This window comes from Capricornis sumatraensis, chromosome 20 (assembly GCF_032405125.1).
Source record: "Capricornis sumatraensis isolate serow.1 chromosome 20, serow.2, whole genome shotgun sequence".
In the NCBI taxonomy this organism is placed as follows: Eukaryota; Metazoa; Chordata; class Mammalia; order Artiodactyla; family Bovidae; genus Capricornis; species Capricornis sumatraensis.
In genome coordinates, this window is record NC_091088.1 from 67,981,967 (window position 1) to 68,002,979 (window position 21,013).

Below are 21,013 nucleotides of genomic sequence, written 5' to 3' on the forward strand. Positions count from 1 at the left end.
TTGAATCTGTGAGTCTGATTCTCTTTGGTTATGTTTGTTCATCTATGTTTATTTTCTTAATACTTATTATTGTTTATCTGGCTGCATGAGATCTGCGTTGTGGAATGCGGTATCTTTTTAGTTGTAGCTTGTGGGATCTAGTTCTCTGACCAGGGATTGAACCTGGACCCCTTGCATTGCAAACCCAGAGTCTTAGTCACTGGACCATCAGGGATATCACTATTTTGATTTTTAGATTCCCCATATAAGTGAAAACATACAGCATTTCTCTTTCCCTGTCTGACTTATTTCACTAAGCACAATGGCCTCCAAGTCAATTCATGTTCTCAAAAGCCAGGACTTTGTTCTTTTTAGAAAGCTGAGGGGGCTTCCCTGGAGGCTCAGTGGTGCAGAATCAGCCTGCCATTGCAGGAGACATGAGAGACCTGGGTTCGATGGGCCGAGAAGATCCCCTGGAGAAGAGAATGGAAACTGATCCCAGTATTCTTGCCTGGAGAATCCCATGCACACAGGAGCCTGGGCGGCTACAGTCCGTGGGTCTCAAGAGTCGGACATGACTGAGTTGACTTAGCATGCATGTATTCAGCCTCATATGGTTAGTGGCACCATACTGGCTAACTCAAACAGAGTACATTTCATTTTTTATTTTGCCAACTAGCATTCTTATTTTTTCTTGGTAAGCATTTTATTTTGAATATAGCACTGTTCACACATCAATCCCAAACTCCCCTCTATCTGTCCCACCACTCTTCCCCTCTGGTAACTCTAAGTTTGTTCTCTAAGTCTACAAGTCTGTTTCAGCCTGCAAATAAGTTTACCCTTGTACAATGTTACTGAAGAGGGGTTTTCTTTTATTGGTTTTGTTTTATTTTAAACTGAATAATTTGAAGAATCAACTGGCAAGTTTTTTATGCTTTATTAGAATCTTAGAAAAAGTAGGGTGATCATGATAAGCTACCTAGTATGAGCGATTGATTATAGCGTCTCCCCAAACAGTGAGATAGTTACAATAGAGTCCTAGAAGAGCCAGGAGATTATTAAGAGGTGGTGGGATTTTTGAAGATGTTACTATAATTCTTGGACTCCACTCCTCACCTCAGAGCTATTGGGCTGCTTTGGAAGAGAAGGAGTGTCTATGAGGAATCCCTTTAACAAGAGATCTAGGTTATTGATTTGTAACACCCTGTGTGCTCAGAGGATGGGGCCAGGTCTGGGCTCAGCATGGTCTTGGTTTATGTTGAATTCCTCATAGATAATGGTCTCAGCAGAGGGGTGCATGGGCCTCAGGGGAGCAGGAGTGGACCGTCTCTTGGAGAGGGTCCCGAGGTCCAAATTAGCGTATATCACATCTTCTGCTTCAGAGTCCTGAGAGGAGAGAGGTGAGAATGATGGACTGAGACATGATCTTCAAAGGGTGGGCCACTGGGCATTGGAGGGGCTCAGACTATGGCAAAGCTTTGGGCTGGAGGACTCACCTCGCCATTCACTGTTCTGTCTTCCATGGGCTCTCCCTGCATGTTGGCAACATCTGTGAATGGAAGAGATTCAAGGCTCTTCAGGGTGGATACAGTTATTGCAGACCTCCATAAGTTTGATAGTTACATCAAAGTTAGAAAAAAGCAGGGGTGTGCCACAGGTTGTTGAACCTGTCTTTTCCACTAAATGAAACAAAACAAAACATTCCGTATACAAGCCCAGCCATTCATGGACTGTCTCAGGAACCTGTGCAAACCCACGGACCCATCCTACGTCTTCTGTTGTGGACCACGCTCTTCATATCAGGATCATGTAGGACAGGAAAATGGATGGCTGCAGTTGAAGGGAAGAACAGGGCTTGGAATGGCCCTGGTGGCCCAGGGATTAAGAGTCAACCTTCCAGTTCAGGGAGCGTGGGTTCGATCCCTGGTGGGAGAACTGAGATCCCACATGCCTGGAGCAACTATCCTTAATGCTGCAACTGTTGAGCCCATGAGCTCTGCAGCCTTGAACTGCACCCCAGCTCCACAATGAGGATTTCCCATGGTGCAGCCAAGACCTGATGCCACCAAGAATAAATCAATACATATTTTCATAAAAAAAACAGCGTTCCATGGGTCTCTGGAAGATGTTCGATCAGGGATTACAACAATGGAAATCAGTTTTTAACCTACAGGAAGTCAAAATGCCATTCTCTGCTATGAGCCCATCTTTCCCCGGGTCAAATGATGCTAAGCTCACCTCTTCAGACTTACGATTTGGGGTAGAACACCAGTGACAGACAAGAGCAGTGAAGATGATGCTGGTAGAGGTGAAAGCTATGAGAAGCCCAAGGATAATGTACCATGTGATGCAGTGTTCTTGAGGAAGCGGTGTTTCTGCTAACAAGCAAAAGGAAGGTCTTGGTATTCGTTGCACACGCTGTGCCCCTACACACTGGATTTATTGTATCCTTGCATCAAACTGTCAGTATCTATCAACCTGATCAGTTATGGTCTCCACTTCCCAGGAGAAACCAAAGCATCCAGGAGAGAGGCTAGCAGTGGATGAAGTAAAGAGGCCATGCAAGACCAGCAGACGTCTGAACCAAGGTCCCCCGGGCACGGATGCAGTTTTTCTCTGCTGCCCCGTATGACAAGGCATGGTGGTTTTGGTTGAATGTGACCCTTTAATCCACAATACATTTCCCCCTCCATCCACATAGACCTGGAATGGAGTCCTCAAGAATATATGACACTTGTTTCTGCCCTGTGGAATGCTTAGTTCACAAAACACTAACAGAGGAGTAACACATATATAAGGCGCTCCCTAAAATTCTCTGCCTGCCCCGCCATCCATCCCGAAAGATCCTGGGGGAGGAAGGTTAAGCAGCTCCCTTAGTATGGGCTTAGGTCACTCTGACTCACTTTGTTCAATTTAGAAACCCCCAGTCACAGAGCATGAGAAGCTCAATGCCCCCTCTGGTTCTAGGCAGACCACGGTCACAAATGCTGACATGACAGGGACATTGAGGAGCCCAAGGTCAGAGAGCTGGGAAATGGCACAGCCAACACTCACACAGGAGCCCTCTGTCTTCTCAGAAACTTGCTGAGATAGGAGACCGTCTTGCTTACCTTCTGAGGTGTGTGGAACCGTGGGTGACGGGCAAGTACTTGTAGTGGATCCTAGGGGAGATAAGCCAGAAGGGGTGAACAGGAACCTTCCTCATTCGGACTGAACGGGGGCTGCTGTTTCTGGAAGGCTGACCTCCTGCCTGTCCTTGACTGTGTCATCCCTCAGAGCACTGATGGGGGAGGGGAGGGCTTCTAGTCCCTCCCCGTGAAAGCACTGAGTAGACCCTCTGTCCTGGACAAGGGATGGTGGAAGGAGGCGGGAAGGATAAGCCTGGTGGTGAAAGACGGCTGTAAGCTAGAGACATCCTCTCTGCTCTGGGATGAGTGTCTGTGCTCCTTAATTGGGAATCACCTGTATGTCAGAGGTGCTTCTGGGAGAACATTAAGAGCAAGGGGCCAAGGGAATCTCTGATCTTCCCAAATCAGCCCAGCCTCTCCTCCTCCTGGCTCTACCCTGACCCTTTTCTTTTTTGCCTGGATATACAGGACTCTGATGTGGAGCATCCATACGGGAGGTGGAGGAGGGTTGAGATGCCATCTACCATCTCTCTTCCTCTCTGGTTCTCATTGCCTCCGTTTCTCCAGAAACACTATGGTTCCCCTGACACCAACATGGAGCCCTTGAAATAGAGGTCATGATACAGTAAGATGTTATGCAAAACCCCAAATGGACTATTTGCCCAGTGCAATCTCATTTTCTATATAGTAAAGTTTGGGACTCTTCATGGGTTCTTCAGGCAAGAATGCTGGAATGGGTTGCCACTTCCTCCTACAGGGGACCTCGTTTTCTCAGGACTCTTCACTATGACCCTTCAGGCTTGGGTGGCCCTGCATGACTGGCTCATAGCTTTCCTGAAGTACGAAGGCCCCTTCACCACTAAAAGGCTGTGATCCATGAGGAGGAGTTAGTGAAGGACAGAGGAGTCTGTCGTGCTCCAGTCCACAGAGTGGCAAAGAGTTGGACACAACATACCGACTGAACAGGAACAACAGAGCATGGGCCAGGAAGAGGTTCCTCACCTGTGACAGACAGGAACAGTGGGTCACTGGGGTCTGACCATGAGTAGGGAGAGCGCTTGAAGGAGCCGTAGCACCTGTAGACCCCACTGAGGGCTGGCGTCCCAGGACCCAGAGGGAACTCTGCCTGGAGTGCTCCACGGGGGCCCCACCCTACAGAGAGCAGGTGCTCAAGGTCCTCCACCTCCTTGAGCAGATGGAACTGGTCAAAGGCACTCTCCGAGCTGCAGACCAAGGTCACGTTCTCTTCTGACCTCACCAAAGGGCCCCCCTGGGCTGAGAGTGAGGGTTTCCTGGACCGCCCTGGAAGGAGGAGACCTTGATCTCAGAGCACAAAGTAACTCGATTCCTAAGTATAGGACTAAAGCAGAAGTGTGCAACAAGAGAGGCACTGCAATGAGAAGGCCGCCCACCGCCAGGAGAGAAAGACCCACAGTAAGGGATACTCAGCACAGGTAAAATATCAGAAATAACTTTAAAAATCGAGTGTCATTTAAAATCCTCTTGAACAAATTAATAATTTTTAAAATGGATTGTCATTTAACGTCCACTTTTAAAGAAAGAGTATACATCTATATGAATAAGTGAATCACTCTGTTGTACAACAGGAATTAACAACATCTTATATCAACTAGACTTCAGCAAACATAACTAAATAATAAATTAAAAAAAATCAAACGTGTGGTTCTCGTGAAATAAATGGAACTTACTAACTACTGCTGGGACCATCAGAAAACATGGCATTGACCCAGAAGAAGAGATTATGGAGTGGAAATTGCCAGAATCTCATTCGATCTTACACCGTCTCATTCTTGAGGGCATGTTCAGGGATGCCATGCCCACCCACAGGGGCTGGAAGGGACTCCTCAGGGACCTCTGGAGGGTTGGAGGGAACACTCCCCCCTCTTTGTGCAGAAGGACACATTAAACTAAGAGCCTGATCAACGTCAGGGTATCAACCTCCATCTCGATCACCCAGGGGCTGGACTACAAGGGTGTCTGTCTGGTACCATAGTGTGCTGCTGACAGAGGAAGGGAGCTCTGATGTGAAAGCTGGAAAACAACCCCTTCACCAGCCATCAGTGGCTGCCTGAGAGGGGAACTGCCCACGTCCCTGCTCTGGTACATTTTTCTCCATTGGTCGTCCTTTCACGTTCTCGCTCCTTCGCTCTGTCACCGGCTGTGTCTTCCCCTTAGCACATGGCAGGGACTCTGTTCTCTTTTCCCTTCTGCTTTCACACCTCCTCTCTCTCTGCTTTGTTCCCTCTCCCGAGTTTATGAGTGTCTCTGCATGCCTGTCATTCTCTTCTGGTACTGATGCTGTACTGGACACCAGAACTTCTGTGACACAGAGAGCAGAAGGCACTGGTTTGGCCACACTCAGCTGTGATGATGATGTCCATGGGGTCGCTGGGAGCTGACCACACATAGGGGGAGTGGCTGAAAGAGCCATAGCATCTGTAGGTGCCCACACTCGCCAAAGTCATGGGGCCAATGGAGAAGTCAGCTGGGGCATGCCCACCAGTGAGCATCAGTCCACGTCTCTGGAAATTCCCTGTGCTATTTTCTTGGTGCAGGATAAACTTGTCAAACCATAGCAGTGAATGACAGTGGATGGTCACATTCTCCCCTGCACGCATGAGAGGGCTGGGGTGGGCTGAGATGGAGGGTTTTGTGAACACACCTAGGAGCAAAGAGCTTGTGAGCTTCAGTGAGTCACCCCACCTCGGCACTTCCCCTGACATCTGAAGGTGGGAAAAATGTCCCCGTGAACCATCAAACCCAATTACCCTTCCTGTCTGTTCTGGTGCATTTTCTTCAGCCTTGTTCTCGGGCTCTGGCTCATGCTTTTCTGTTTCTCTTTGCTCAAGACCTCCAGCCTCCTCTGTGTTTATTCTAAGCTCTTTAGCTGTTGGATCTGCTCTCAGCTTCATGCATGCATACTCAGACACTTCAGGCCTGTCCAACTCTGCAACCCCATGAACTGTAGCCTGCCAAGCTCCTCTGTCCATAGGATTCTCCAAGCAGGAATACTAGAGTGGGCTGCCATGCTCTCAGCTTCATCCTGTCCCTAATATGTGTGGTGGGGAGCTGGGTGGTTTTGACGATGCATTCCCTGGCTCCGTTCACACTCATCTAGAATGTGAGTGATGACTGGCACGAGATTGGAAAGGAGGTGGAGAAAAAGGGAACATTTCCCCATCTATGGCCACCACATCATGCCTCTGGAGACATTCTGGGGACTTCTCCCTGGGGCTCCAGCTCCTTCACATGGGATTACAGCTCCCTACTGGGTGGCAGGTGCTGGATCAGGGTCATTCCGCAATCTCCCTGCTGGCAGGCAGTGGCAGCATCCTGTCTAACTAATGCCTAGGGAGGCTCCTCCTTCCTTTGCCAGAGCACCCCATCTATTCAACACCCTGAGTTTAAGCTCTCAGAGTGGATTCTCTTTCTTGGTTCATTCCTGGCTGGAAATCCTGAGTAAATCATGGACTAGGTAAAGAACTTGGACCTCGGATAGGATTGCCTGCATAGACGGCTGTCCCAGGCTGGGCTGGACCCCTCCTACCTGTGACCACAATCTGCAGGGGGTCACTGTGTCTGGAAAACTCAAAGAGAGACCTGGAGAATCCGGAACATGTGTAGGACCCGGCATGTTCTCTGGTTACCGGGCCAAGGGTGAAGTTGTTGAAATGATTTCCATGGAGGTCGGTCAAACTGGTCCCATCTGTTTTGAACAATCTGAATATCTTAAGTGGAGAATGGAAGTGACACTGAAGAGTCACAGTCTGTCCTAAGGGAACCATGGGGCTTGGCCAGGCTGACAAAGAGGGCTTGTCATATTCACCTAGGAGAGAAGGAGTCACAGGTTTTGAGAGGAAAATAGGAATGGTCCCCTCTCCCCACTGGTCTTGTTGGAGTGCTTCCCCTTCAATTCTTCCAAGGCACCAACCCTAAAGTGCATCACCCTGATACTCAAGGACACCTGGCGCTTGGGGACAGACAGAGACACAGTCAACCCAGGACAGACATCATGGAGAGTCTAAGAATATGATTCTCAGCAGTGATTCTTATCAGGAGAAGATTCCTTGGTTGACAAAATGTTGAAAACTCTCTCAAAACACAAAACACTGGGGATTCCTGGGTGGTCCGGTGGTTAGGACTCAGCACTTTCTCTGCCAAGGGCCCGGGTTGAATCCCTAATCATGGAACTGAGATCCTGCATGCTGTACGATGCAGGCAAAAGAAACACCACAAAAAAACTGATGCATGGAAAAGAAGTGGGAGGGCTTCCCTGTTGGATTTGTTTTAACTCACACGGTAAAGAAACTTCCTGCAATGCAGGAGAGCAGGGTTCATTCCCCAGGTAGGGAAGATCCCCTGGAGAAGGAAATGGCAACCCCATCCAGTATTCTTGCCTGGAGAATCCCATGGACAGAGGAGCCTGGTGAGCTACAGTTCGTGCGGTCGCGAAGAGTCTGACATTACTGAGCAACTAACAGTAATACAGGTAGCAAGTGAAAAAGCCACTTGACTGAAAAGAAGGAAATAAAGCTGGAACCTGGCTCCTTTGTTAGCTAACCTACATCAAATGTGTGACAAGGTCCAGGTGGCCCTGCCTTAGGAGCAGACCCTTCCCAGGGGTCAGGTCCAGCGGGCTTCCTGCAGATCCTGTTGTTAAGGCCCCGCTGGAGATGCCATGAGCCAGCTTGTAGGGGAGGGTCTGTGGGCTGCAGCCTCTTGATCCCCTCTCATGATAGAAATGGCACCTACTGGGCCTTGCTCCCAGCTTCCAGACATCACACTGTGCCTTCAGGTCCAGAGTCCAGAACTGGGCTAACCTCTGGGGAGTGTGAAGATGAGTATCAAGGCCAATAGGAGGACCTGGGATCCACAGGGCACGCGGCTCTCACTGTACACACAGGGGTCTCACCCCAGTCCCCCTGTGTCCACTGCATCAGCCACAACCACTCTGCCCAACAGAGAAATAAGGGATGGGGAGGACTCACCCACAGCTGCCCAGATCCTCAGACTCACACAGAATCCTAGAAGAAAAAGCACGTCAGAGATGGCTTGTCCTGATGGACCCCACACTCTTTGCACCTTCATGCAGGGAACCTGGTCAGTGGTGTGAAGACCTCCTAATTTCCACCATAACCCTCTCTCACGGTGTCTTTCTGGACTCACCGAGACTCAGGAGGCTGAGGAGTGTGGGGCACATGGCTCTGCTTCTGTGAGATAGGAGGCAGAACTGAGCAAAGCTGACAGAGTCACAGGATGCGGAAGCGGTCAGTGTTGTTGGTACAGTCAGCCTGGTTCATGTCACATGGGAAGATGGCCTGCCCCTTCTCAAAGCCAGGGATGGAAGTCTGACCTGAGCCGCATCACGGAGCACGCCTCATGACCTGATCGTCACTTTTTGTTTCTCTAAACACTGTAAACATAACAGGATTCGAACAGATCTTGCTGCCTTTAGGAACTAGTAACTGTGATTCAGTATATACCATGAAGGATGCTTTTCCCAAGCTCATGATAATTCTCATTAACCTTAACTCTTCACAGAAGAGAAACCACATGTTCCCACCTCGTATGTCAGGCTCAGTGCAGGTTACCAATTAAAGACTCATTAATAGAGACTTTGATTCTGCATTCTTATGGAAGACCAGACATGCATATTATGGCTCTTTGAAAATATGAAAAAATTCTGCGTTGTAACATATGCAATTAAGGAACTAACTGTTAGTTTCAGGTGTACTGCAAAGTGATTCAGTTATACAGATACATGCATCTTCTGCTTTTCAAATTCTTTTCCCACTTAGGTAGTTACAGAATGTTAAGTAGAATTCTCTGTTTTATACAGTAGGTCCTTGTTGGTCATCCATTAAAATATAGCCGGGTGTATATGTCAATCCCAAACTTCCAATCTAACCTTCCCCTGACTCTATTCCCCCTGGTAACCATAAGTTCATTCTCTGTGAGTCTGTTGTGTAAATAAGCTTATTTTCTTAGATGTCACAAATAAGTGACATCATGTGATATTTGTCTTTCTCTGACTCTTCATCTGAAATTATTTCGTGACTGACTCTCTCTGTCTCTCTCTTTGTCCCTTTCCAATCCAAGGACCACACATGTACACAAACATAATGTGTGTAAAGATGACTGTGGTGTTATTTTGGGAGGGGGAATTGTTCTGCCTGAAAAGGTGGACCACCTTGCTTACTAGATACTCAGAGGAACACAAAATATGTCAAGTAGAGACTTCCAAGTTCCAGCATGCTTGAGTGAGGGGCGTGTCCACATAATCAACTCCAAACTGGGACAAAATGGCCCAGCTGTTTCAGGAGGCCAAGGGCAGACATATACCCAGTTCAGCTGTTGTTCATAGACAGGAAAGAACCTCAGTAAGGGCTGTAATTCCACACGGTTGTGCTGGGGGTGGGGGTCATTAACATTAGTGATGCTCCCGAAGTAATAAATCAGGTTTCCTCTTGATCATTATGTATGCAATGGAGTAACAGTACAGCCACCCTCCTTTAAATGTCCTTTTATTTACTTAATATTATGTTTCAGAATTGATCTGTATTCTCTGTCATTTCAGTTTGTGTATTTTTACTGCCATGCAGTGTTTCATTGCAGATATTTAAACCACAAATTTTTAAAAATATAAATTTATTTATTTTAATGCCATTCTCCCAAATCATCCCATCCTCTCCCTCTCCCTCAGAGTCCAAAAGTCTGCTGTACAAATCTGTGTCTCTTTTGCTGTTTCGCATACAGGGTTGTCATTACTATCTTTCTAAATTCCATATATATGTGTTAGTACACTGTATTGGTGTTTTTCTTTCTGGCTTACTTCACTCTGTATAATTGGCTCCAGTTTCATCCACCTCATTAGAGCTGATTCAAATGTATTCTTTTTCATGGCTGAGTAATACTCCATTGTGTATATGTACCACAGCTTTCTTATCCATTCATCTGCTGATGGACATCTGATAAGAAACGAATTGCCAGTCTACGTCTGATGCAGGATACAGGATGCTTGGGGCTGGTGCACGGGGATGACCCAGAGAGATGTTATGGGGAGGGAGGTGGGAGGGGGTTTTATGTTTGGGAATGCAAGTACACCTGTGGTGGATTCATGTCAATGTATGGCAAAACTAATACAGTATTGTAAAGTGAAATAAAGTAAAAAAAATAATTTAAAAATAAATAAATAAATATTGTAAAAAAATAAAAATAAATATGTATGCAAAAAATTTATTTATTTTAATTGGAGGTTAAGTACTTTACAATATTGTATTGGTTTTGTCATTCATCAACATGAATCCGCCACAGGTATATACGTGTTCCCCATCCTGAATCGCCCCTACCTCCTCCCTCCCCGTACTATCCCTCCGGGTCGTCCCGGTTCACCAGCCCCAAGCATCCAGTATCATGCATCGAACCTGGACAGGCGATTTGTTTCATATATAATATTATACATGTTTCAGTGGCATTCTCCCAAATCATCCCACCCTCGCCCTCTCCCAGAGTCCAAAAGACTTTTCTACACATCTCTTTTGCTGTCTCTCATACAGATTTTTAAAAATTAAAAGGATGTATTGAAGTGTAATTCTTTTCTGCCATACAGAAAATAGATTCAGCTCGACATGTTTATTCTTTTGCATTATGATTTATGCCAAGATACTGAATAAATTCCCTGTGCCATAATGCAGGACCTCATTCTTTATCCATTCTGTGTATAAATAGATTTCATCTGCTCATCCCCAGCTCCCAGTCCTTCCCTCCTTGGCAACCACAAGCCTGTTCTCTATGTCTGTGAGTCTGTTCCTGTTTCATTGATATGTTCCTTTTAGATTCCACATACAGGTGATGTCACATGAAAATTGTCTCTCTCTTTCTGTCTCCTTCCATTAATATGCTAATCTCCAGATCCATCCATGCTGCTGCACATGGCATGATTTCATTTTTTAATGTCTGGGTGGTGTCCATTCTCTGTGTGTATAAGCACATGCATCTTCTGTATCCATTCATCTCTCAATGGACAATTAGGCTGTTCCCATGTCTTGAAGAAGGCAATGGCACCCCAGTTCACTACTCTTGCCTGGAAAATCCCATGGACAGAGGAGCCTGGTAGGCTGCAGTCCATGGGGTTGCTAAGAGTCAGACACGACTGAGCAACTTCCCTTTCACTTTTCACATTCATGCATTGGAGAAGGAAATGGCAACCCACTCCAGTGTTCTTGCCTGGAGAATGCCAGGGATGGGGGAGCCTGGTGGGCTGCCATCTATGGGGTTGCACAGAGTCGGATATGACTGAAGCAACTTAGCAGCAGCAGCAGCAGCATGTCTTGGCTATTGTAGGTTTTGCTGCTATGAACATATGGGTGCATGAATCTTCTCAAGGTATGGTTTTTTCCAAATATAAGCTCAGGACTGGAATTGTTGGATCATATGAAAACTCTGTTTTTAATTTTGTGAGGAAATGTCATACTGTTTTCCACAGTGGCTGTACCAGTTTACACTCCCCCAATAGTGTAAGAGGGATTCCCTCTTCTCCACACCCTCTCCAGCATCTGTTATTCATTAAGTGTCTAATGATGGCCATTCTGATCGGTATGAGGTGGTACCTCCTTGCAGTGTTGATTTGCTTTCTCTACTAATTAGCAATGCTGAGAATCTTTTCATATGCCTGTTCACCATCTGCATATCTTCTTTTAAACCACAGATATCAATTGTGAGCGTGACGTCTATGGATTTTGTCTAAAATGAACAACACTTCTGCTAAAGTCTCATGAATGTGCTCTGAGTCCAACCTCACTTTGTTTGTCAAGGGACAGAGTGATGAGGTCTTCAGGAAAGGAATATTGACTTTATCTGGAAAGCCAGCAGATGAACAAGACAGTGAACTTGTGCCCCAAAGAATCATCTTACCTGAGTTAGATGGGCTTTTGGGGGAGTGAGAGGGATGGTCAAACAGTGTTTACTGAATGTAAAATAACCCTAGCCCATGGGGAAGAAAATTCCAAGAAGAGAGAAAAATACAGATTAAACACCCACGTATGAACTCACACTCACACACACACACACTAAAAGAGGAGAGGGGCAGCTGGTTGTCACAGTGTTTTAATTAATTAATTAGTGTCTGTGCTGGCTCTTCGTCGCTGTGCACAGGCTTTCTCTAGGTGTGGGAAGGGGGCTGCTCTTTGCTGTGGAGCAGGGTCTCTCATCGCCGTGGCTTCTCTTGTGGTGGAGCATGCACTCTAGGCACACGGGCTTGTGGCCCACGGGCTTAACTGCCCTGAGGCATGTGGAATCTTCTCAGTCCCAGAATCAGGCCTGTGTCCCCTACATGGGGAAGCAGATTCCCAACCACTGTACCACCAGGGAAGCCCTTTTGCAAGCTTTTTTCCCCTTAATTTATTTATTTTTAACTTTAGGACAATTGCAGTACTGTGATGGCTTCTGCCACACATCAGCATGGACCAGCCATCGCTGTACTTATGTCCCCTCCACTGTGGAAATGTTTTAATCTGGAATCCTTTGTTCTTGAAGCTGTCCATGCAGGTCTGGTCATAATGTCCCTCTAAGCCCCTGACAAGACAAAAGTTCTGTCTGTTCTGCCACTTTTTATCCCTATACAAATGGGAAAGTGTTATACTTTTCAAGTTCAGAGCAATGAGAATAGTTTAGGCCCTCAGTCGTGTCTGACTCTGTGATCCCATGGGCTGTGACCTGCCAGGCTCCTCTGTCCATGGGGGTTCTCCAGGCAAGAATGCTGGGGTGGGTTGCCATTTCCTTCTCCAGGAGATCTTCCCAACCGAGGGATCAACTCAGGTCTCCTGCATTGCAGGCAGATTCTTTATCATCTGAGTCACCAGGAAAGCCCATCAGTAACATAATGCAATTCAATATTTCCTCCCACAATTAACATTGCCAGTGTTTTCCATTTACTTTTAACCTGGACATGGTGGGAGATTGGCATCATGCTTTCACTCTCAGTGCAGCATAACACTGACATGGAATATACCATAAATTTAAAAATAGAGATATGAATATAATGCTAGATTACTCATTAAAAAAAAGATATGTGACAAGCAACAAAGTTTTACTGTATAGCTTGGGGAGTGATAGTCAATATCTTGTAATAACCTGCAATGGAAAATAATCTGAAAAATACTGTATGCATGTTTGTATAACTGAAAATCACCTTGTTGTCCATCTGAAATGCTGTAAGTTAACTTGACTTCAATAAAATATGTATATGATGAGATTAAAAATAGAACCAGTAAATAAATAAATTTTAAAAGAAAATGGAAGAAAATGAAGTCTCTCAGTCATGTCTGACTCTTTGCAACCATATGGACTGTAGGCTGGCATGCTCCAATGTCCGTGGGATTTTCCAGGAAAGAATACTGGAAGGCATTGCCATTTCCTTCTCTAAATAGTGCAGGCCAACTGCAGCATACTCCCTGATGGTCTGTGTACTCACTTTCACATCCCAACTCTGCATATGGTGTGTTCACATGGGCACCCTGAGCTGCCCAAAAGAGTCTCAGCCCAGATGGTGAGTTTGTGGAAGGTCCCTGGAAGGAAGTCAGAGGCTGAGTCCCAGGACTTCCCCAACCCCCACTCCCCAGCTCAGCTCAGGAGCCCTTGCATTTTCACCAGCATCACTCTAGAATCCCAGTGCCCTGACCTTGCCCCCCACCAAGTTCCTGGGACTCAAGTGAGATATGGGTCCCAGGTGAACACACCTGCAGGGTTCATGGGACTCTGGCCCAGACTTAGCCCTGCAAGTGAGATATTTGCCACCGAAAGCTTGGGCTGATTCTCTCCCCATCAGGATCCCTGGCCCCTCAAGCTGTCTGAGCGTTGTGGTTCCCATGAACTGGGCGCAGGGTGGGTGTCCCTTGCCCTCCTGTGATCTCCTCCCTGCCCTGCACATCTGGCAGAGGCGGAGAAGCTCAGAGAGGATGGAAGGCATGTCTGCAGCTCTGAGCACTCAGCCGCTCCTGCCCCCGCCCTGTACAGATGAGGAGACCATGGGCCCCTAGAGGACAAACAGGATGTGGTCCCTGGGGGGCTGCCGCCGCCCCTTGGGGTTCCCATGCCCGTGTATCACAGCAGGGGGTGGCCCCTCCGAGGACCTGGTGCTGATGTCTCCAGGCAGAGCTCAGGAGGCATTTCACCCCAGACCTGAGGGCTCAGCTCTTTCTCTTTCTGCCCAGTCTGATCGCAAACTCTAGAGGGTGGGACCCACGTTCTCGTCCTGAATCAGCCCTGGACAGTCTGGCTCCAAATAGACTCAGAACTTTATTTCCCCAGTCCCCTCCAGAAATGGAATTTACTTCTCATCTTCGGTCAGTACATAAATTATTGCAGAGCACCTACTCTGTACCAGGCATTGGTGGCACAGAGCAGAAATACACCCATGACCCAGGTAAACCCATCTTCTGTAGTTAGTTGAAGAATTCAGATTCTGCAGAATGCAGGCATCAAATGCTAACATTCAAATATGTTTTTAAAAGAAGATATATGATTTCCTCGGTGTGTATGCCCAGCAGTGTGATTGCTGGGTCATAAGGCAGTTCAATTTCCAGTTTTTTAAGGAATCGCCACACTGTTCTCCATAGTGGCTGTACTAGTTTGCATTCCCACCAACAGTGTAGGAGGGTTCCCTTTTCTCCACACCCTCTCCAGGATTTACTGCTTGTAGACTTTTGGATCACAGCTATTCTGACTGGTGTGAAATGGTATCTTATTGTGGTCTTATTTGCATTTCTCTGTAAATAAGTGATGTTCAGCTTCTTTTCATGTGTTTATTAGCCATCTGTATGTCTTCTTTGGAGAAATGTCTATTTAGTTCTTTGGCCCATTTTTTGATTGGGTCGTTTATTTTTCTGGAATTGAGTTGCATAAGTTGCTAGTATATTTTTGAGGTTAGTTGTTTGTCAGTTGCTTCATTTGCTATTATTTCCTTCCATTCCGAAGCTGTCTTTTCACCTTGCTTATAGTTTTCTTTGTTGTGTAGAAGCTTTTAATTTTAATTAGATCCCATTTGTTTATTTTTGCTTTTATTTCCAATATTCTGGGAGGTGGATCATAGAGGATCCTGCTGTGATTTATGTCTGAGAGTGTTTTGCCTATGTTCTCCTCTAGGAGTTTTATAGTTTCTGGTCTTACATTTAGATCTTTAATCCATTTTGAGTTTATTTTTGGGAATGGTGTTAGAAAATGTTCCAGTTTCATTCTTTTACAAGTGGTTGACCAGTTTTCCCAGCACCACTTGTTAAAGAGATTGTCTTTACTCCATAGTATATTCTTGCCTCCTTTGTTGAAGATAAGGTGTGCATAGGTGCATGGATTTATCTCTGGGCTTTCTATTTTGTTCCATTGATCTATATTTCTGTCTTTGTGCCGGTACCATACTGTCTTGATGACTGTGGCTTTGTAGTAGAGCCTGAAGTCAGGCAGGGTGATTCCTCCAGTTCCATTCTTCTTTCTCATGATTGCTTTGGCTATTTGAGGTTTTTTGTATTTCCATACAAATCTTGAAATTATTTGTTCTAGTTCTGTGAAAAATACCACTGGTAGCTTGTTAGGGATTGCATTGAATCTGTAGATTGCTTTGGGTAGTGACATCATTTTCACTATATTGATTCTTCTGACCCATGAACATGGTATATTTCTCCATCTATTAGTGTCCTGTTTGATTTCTTTCACCAGCGTTTTATAGTTTTCTATATATAGATCTTTAGTTTCTTTTGGTAGATATATTCCCAAGTATTTTATTCTTTTTTTTTTTTAAGCTTTCATTTTTAAATTTATTTATTTATTTTTTAAAATTTTTATTTTTACTTTATTTTACTTTACAATACTGTATTGGTTTTGCCATACATTGACATGAATCCACCACAGGTGTACATGTGATCCCAAACATGAACCCCCCTCCCACCTCTCTCCCCACAACATCCCTCTGGGTCATCCCCGTGCACCAGCCCCAAGCATGCTGTATCCTGCATCGGACATAGACTGGTGATTCGATTCTTACATGATAGTATACACGTTTCAGTGCCATTCTCACAATGGAGTATTACTCAGCCATTAAAAGGAATACATTTGAATCAGTTCTGATGAGATGGATGAAACTGGAGCCAATTATACAGAGTGAAGCAAGCCAGAAAAAAAACACCAATACAGTATACTAATACATATATATCGAATTTAGAAAGATGGCAATGATGACCCTGTATGCAAGACAGCAAAAAAGACACAGATGTGTATAGCTGACCAAGTATTTTATTCTTTTCATTGCAATGGTGAATGGATTTGTTTCCTTAATTTCTTTTTCTACTTTCTCATTATTAGTGTATAGGAATGCAATGGATTTCTGTGTGTTGATATTATATCCTGCAACTTTGCTATATTTATTCATTAGCACTAGTAATTTTCTGGTGGAGTCTTTAGGGTTTTCTATGTAGAGGATCATGTCTGCAAACAGTGAGAGGAAACCAGAATTGAAAGAGACACGTGTACCCCAATGCTCATTGCAGCATGGTTTATAATAGCCAGGACATGGAAGCAACCTAGATGTCCATCAGCAGAAGAATGAATAAGAAAGCTGTGGTACATATACACAATGGAGTATTACTCAGCCATGAAAAAGAATACATTTGAATCAGTTCTGATGAGATGGATGAAATTGGAGCCGATTATACAGAGTGAAGTAAGCCAGAAAGAAAAACACCAATACAGTATACTGACACATATATACGGAATTTAGAAAGGTGATAATGACAACCCTGTATGTGAGACAGCAAAAGAGACACAGATGTAAAGAACAGACTTTTGGACTCTGGGAGAGGGCGAGGGTGGGCTGATTTTGGAGAATGGCACTGAAACATGTATGCTATCCTGTAAGAAATGAATCACCAGTCTAGGTTCAATACAAGATACAGGATGCTTGGGGCTGGTACACTGGAATGACCCAGAGAGATGATATGGGGAGAGAGATGGGAGGGGTGTCCAGGATTGGGAACTCATGTATAGCCATAGCAGATTCATGTCAATGTATGGCAAAACCAATACGGTATTGTAAAGTAAAATAAAAAGTAAATAAATTAATTAAAAAAGATATAGGACTTTGTAGTAGAGCCTGAAGTCAGACAAGTTGATTCCTCCAGTTCCATTCTTCTTTCTCAAGATTGCTTTGGCTATTCGAGGTTTTTTGTATTTCCATACAAATCTTGAAATTATTTGTTCTAGTTCTGTGAAAAATATCACTGGTAGCTTGATAGGGATTGCATTGAATTTGTAAATTGCTTTGGGTAGTATACTCATTTTCACTATATTGATTCTTCCGATCCACGAACATGGTATATTTCTCCATCTATTAGTGTCCTCTTTGATTTCTTTCACCAGTGTTTTATAGTTTTCTATGTATAGGTCTTTAGGTAGATGTATTCCTAAGTATTTTATTCTTTTCGTTGCAATGGTGAATGGAATTGTTTCCTTAATTTCTTTTTCTACTTTCTCATTATCAGTGTATAGGAATGCAAGGGATTTCTGTGTGTTGATTTTATATCCTGCAACTTTACTATATTCATTAATTAGCTCCAGTAATTTTCTGGTGGAGTCTTTAGGGTTTTCTATGTAGAGGATCATGTCATCTGCGAACAGTGAAAGTTTTACTTCTTCTTTTCCAATTTGGATTCCTTTTATTTCTTTTTCTGCTCTGATTGCTATGGCCAAAACTTCCAGAACTATGTTGAATAGTAGCGGTGAAAGTGGGCACGCTTGTCTTGTTCCTGACTTTAGGGGAAATGCTTTCAATTTTTCAGTCATCAAGACAGTATGGTACTGGCACAAAGACAGAAATATAGATCATTGAAACAAAATAGAAAGCCCAGAGATAAATCCACACACCTATGGACAGCTTATCTTTGACAAAGGAGGCAAGAATATACAATGGAGTAAAGACAATCTCTTTAACAAGTGGTGCTGGGAAAACTGGTCAACCACTTGTAAAAGAATGAAACTAGATCACTTTCTAACTCCGCACACGAAAATAAACTCAAAATGGATTAAAGATCTAAATGTAAGACCAGAAACTATAAAACTCCTAGAGGAGAACTTAGGCAAAACACTCTCCGACATAAATCACAGCAGGATCCTCTATGATCCACCTCCCAGAATTCTGGAAATAAAAGCAAAAATAAACAAATGGGATCTAATTAAAATTAAAAGCTTCTGCACAACAAAGGAAAATATAAGCAAGGTGAAAAGACAGCCTTCTGAATGGGAGAAAATAATAGCAAATGAAGCAACTGACAAACAACTAATCTCAAAAATATACAAGCAACTTATGCAACTCAATTCCAGAAAAATAAACGACCCAATCAAAAAATGGGCCAAAGAACTAAATAGACATTTCTCCAAAGAAGACATAAGGATGGCTAACAAACACATGAAAAGATGCTCAACATCACTCATTATCAGAGAAATGCAAAGCAAAACCACAATGAGGTACCACTTCACACCAGTCAGAATGTCTGTGATCCAAAAATCTGCAAGCAATAAATGCTGGAGAGGGTGTGGAGAAAAGGGAACCCTCCTACACTGTTGGTGGGAATGCAAACTAGTACAACCACTATGGAAAACAGTGTGGGGATTCCTTAAAAAATTGCAAATAGAACTGCCATATGACCCAGCAATCCCACTGCTGGGCATACACACCGAGGAAACCAGAATTGAAAGAGACACATGTACCCCAATGTTCATGGCAGCACGGTTTATAATAGCCAGGACATGGAAACAACCTAGATGTCCATCAGCAGATGAATGGATAAGAAAGCTGTGGTACATATACACAATGGAGTATTACTCAGCCATTAAAAAGAATACATTTGAATCAGTTCTGTTGAGATGGGTGAAACTGGAGCCGATTATACAGAGTGAAGGAAGCCAGAAAGAAAAACATCAATACAGTATACTAACACATATATATGGAATTTAGAAAGGTGGCAATGATGACCCTGTATGCAAGACAGCAAAAAAGACACAGATGTGTATAGTGGACTTGTGGACTCAGAGGGAGAGGGAGAGGGTGGGATGATTTGGGAGAATGGCATTGAAACATGTATACTATCATGTAAGAATCGAATCACCAGTCTATGTCTGACGCAGGATATAGCATGCTTGGGGCTGGTGCATGGGGATGACCCAGAGGGATGTTGTGGGGAGGGAGGTGGGAGGGGGGTTCATGTTGGGATCGCATGCACACCCGTGGTGGATTCAGGTCAATGTATGTCGAAACCAATACAGTATTGTAAAGTAAAATAAAGTAAAAATAAAAATTAAAAAAAAAAGGTATAGGAGAATAATTGGGGTTCATGTCTACACTGTGAACATTCAGAAAAATGAAGATTATGACATCTGGTCCCTGCACCTAGAGGCCAAAAAAAAAAAAAAACAACCACGGATAATTAGGGGAAAAATGGAAACAATGACAGTGGCAACACAGGAGCCCCAGAATGTCTTCACTCTAAGCGATCATCACATTTCTTGGTAAAAGAGTTCTTGGGTGGCTTAGTTCTAAGCCAGAAGAGACATCACACACAGAGAGCTCAATGAGCAACTAAAGCTCCGTGGAGCTTGATCTTCACCCCACTTGCCAGTTCAGTTCACACCAGGGTCCTCATGGTGTTATCCTCTTAAGCCCTCCGCTCGGTTGAGCAAAGCCACATTTCACCACCAGTTGATAACTTAAAAGGCACAAGATTCTCAAATCCTTGGCTTTGGCGAAAAGAAGCAAAAAAGAAAAAACATATAAATATCGATGAATTAACCTAACACATGCAAAGCCTCGGTCAAGTGTTCCCTCTGCAGCACTCAGTGATCTGGAGTGGAATGTCCACTAGAATTCTCTGTGATGATGGGACTTTTTAAACATCTGCTCTGTCCAGCACCATGGCACCTGGCCACATGATGCTACTGAGCACTTGAAATGCGGTGGGTGTGACTGAAGAACTGAATGCTTCACTTCATATATCTGTAGAGTCATTGTCTGTACTGCGTGGATGGGTAAGTACTTTATCGGCCAGTGAGGAACCAGACTGAGGGGAGTATTGTCCTGTTTCTACCCCTGGAACCACAGCACACTCAGGGCACATGGCTGGGATAAGGCTGAGGTTCCTTTCACTATGGCTCAGGTGTAAAGAATCCGCCTTCCTATGCAAGAGGCGTGAGAGACGTGGGTTCAATCCCTGGGTCAAGAAGATCTCCTCGAGAAGGGAATGGCAACGCACTCCAGGATTCTTGCCTGGAGAATCCCATGCACAGAGGAGCCTAGTGAGCTATGCAATGTCATGTCTTTGCAAAGAGTCGGACATGACTGAATTGCTATAGCACGCAGCCTCACAGCCTCATGTGGCAAGTGGCAGCACACTAGATATCTCAAACAGAATATACTTCATCTTTTTATTTGGCCAACTTGCATTGCTTTAATTATTGTTTCATGGAAAGCATTTTGTTTTAAATATTGCAGTGTGCACATGTCAATCTTAAACTTCCACTCTATCTCTCCCCTCAGTCCTTCCCCTCTGTAACTCTAAGTTTGTTCTCTAAGTCTAGAAGTGTGTTTCTGTTTTGTAAACAAGTTCATCCTTGTAAACTATTACTGAACAGAGGTGTTTTTTTTAGTGGCTTTCTTTTATTTTAAACTGAATAATTTGAAGACTCAACTTGCAAATTTCTACACTTTACTGGAATTTTTGAAAAAGTGGGATCATCATAGTTACTTATGATAGTTACTTAAGGAATTATATGTGCAATTGATTAGAATACCTTCTCCCAAAAGGCTAGATAGTTAAAATATAGTGTTAGAATAGCCAGGGGATTACTAA

The 21,013-nt window shown here is 44.4% G+C and overlaps 1 protein-coding gene across 1 annotated transcript; it reads right to left on the reverse strand.

The window, feature by feature from the left end:
* Positions 1–1,191: 1,191 nt before the first annotated feature.
* LOC138096955 (putative killer cell immunoglobulin-like receptor-like protein KIR3DX1) lies at positions 1,192–8,328 on the reverse strand. Its single transcript, XM_068993183.1, has 9 exons — positions 8,295–8,328; positions 8,117–8,152; positions 6,676–6,954; positions 5,485–5,790; positions 4,110–4,424; positions 3,090–3,140; positions 2,232–2,354; positions 1,476–1,528; positions 1,192–1,365 (listed from the first exon to the last, which is right to left on the reverse strand). Exons 1-9 carry the CDS (start codon positions 8,326–8,328, stop codon positions 1,192–1,194), a joined length of 1,371 nt encoding a protein of 456 aa, XP_068849284.1.
* Between the last annotated feature and the right edge of the window lie 12,685 nt (positions 8,329–21,013).

Bases quoted from the DNA above. Each gene is read 5' to 3' on its own strand.
- LOC138096955 (XM_068993183.1), bottom strand. From the start codon at position 8,328: ATGTGCCCCACACTCCTCAGCCTCCTGAGTCTCG. The intron at 8,153-8,294 runs GTGAGTCCAGAA...TTTTTCTTCTAG, and splicing joins CCTCAGCCTCCTGAGTCTCG to GATTCTGTGTGAGTCTGAGG. The intron at 6,955-8,116 runs GTGAGTCCTCCC...CTTCTCTCCTAG, and splicing joins GAGGATCTGGGCAGCTGTGG to GTGAATATGACAAGCCCTCT.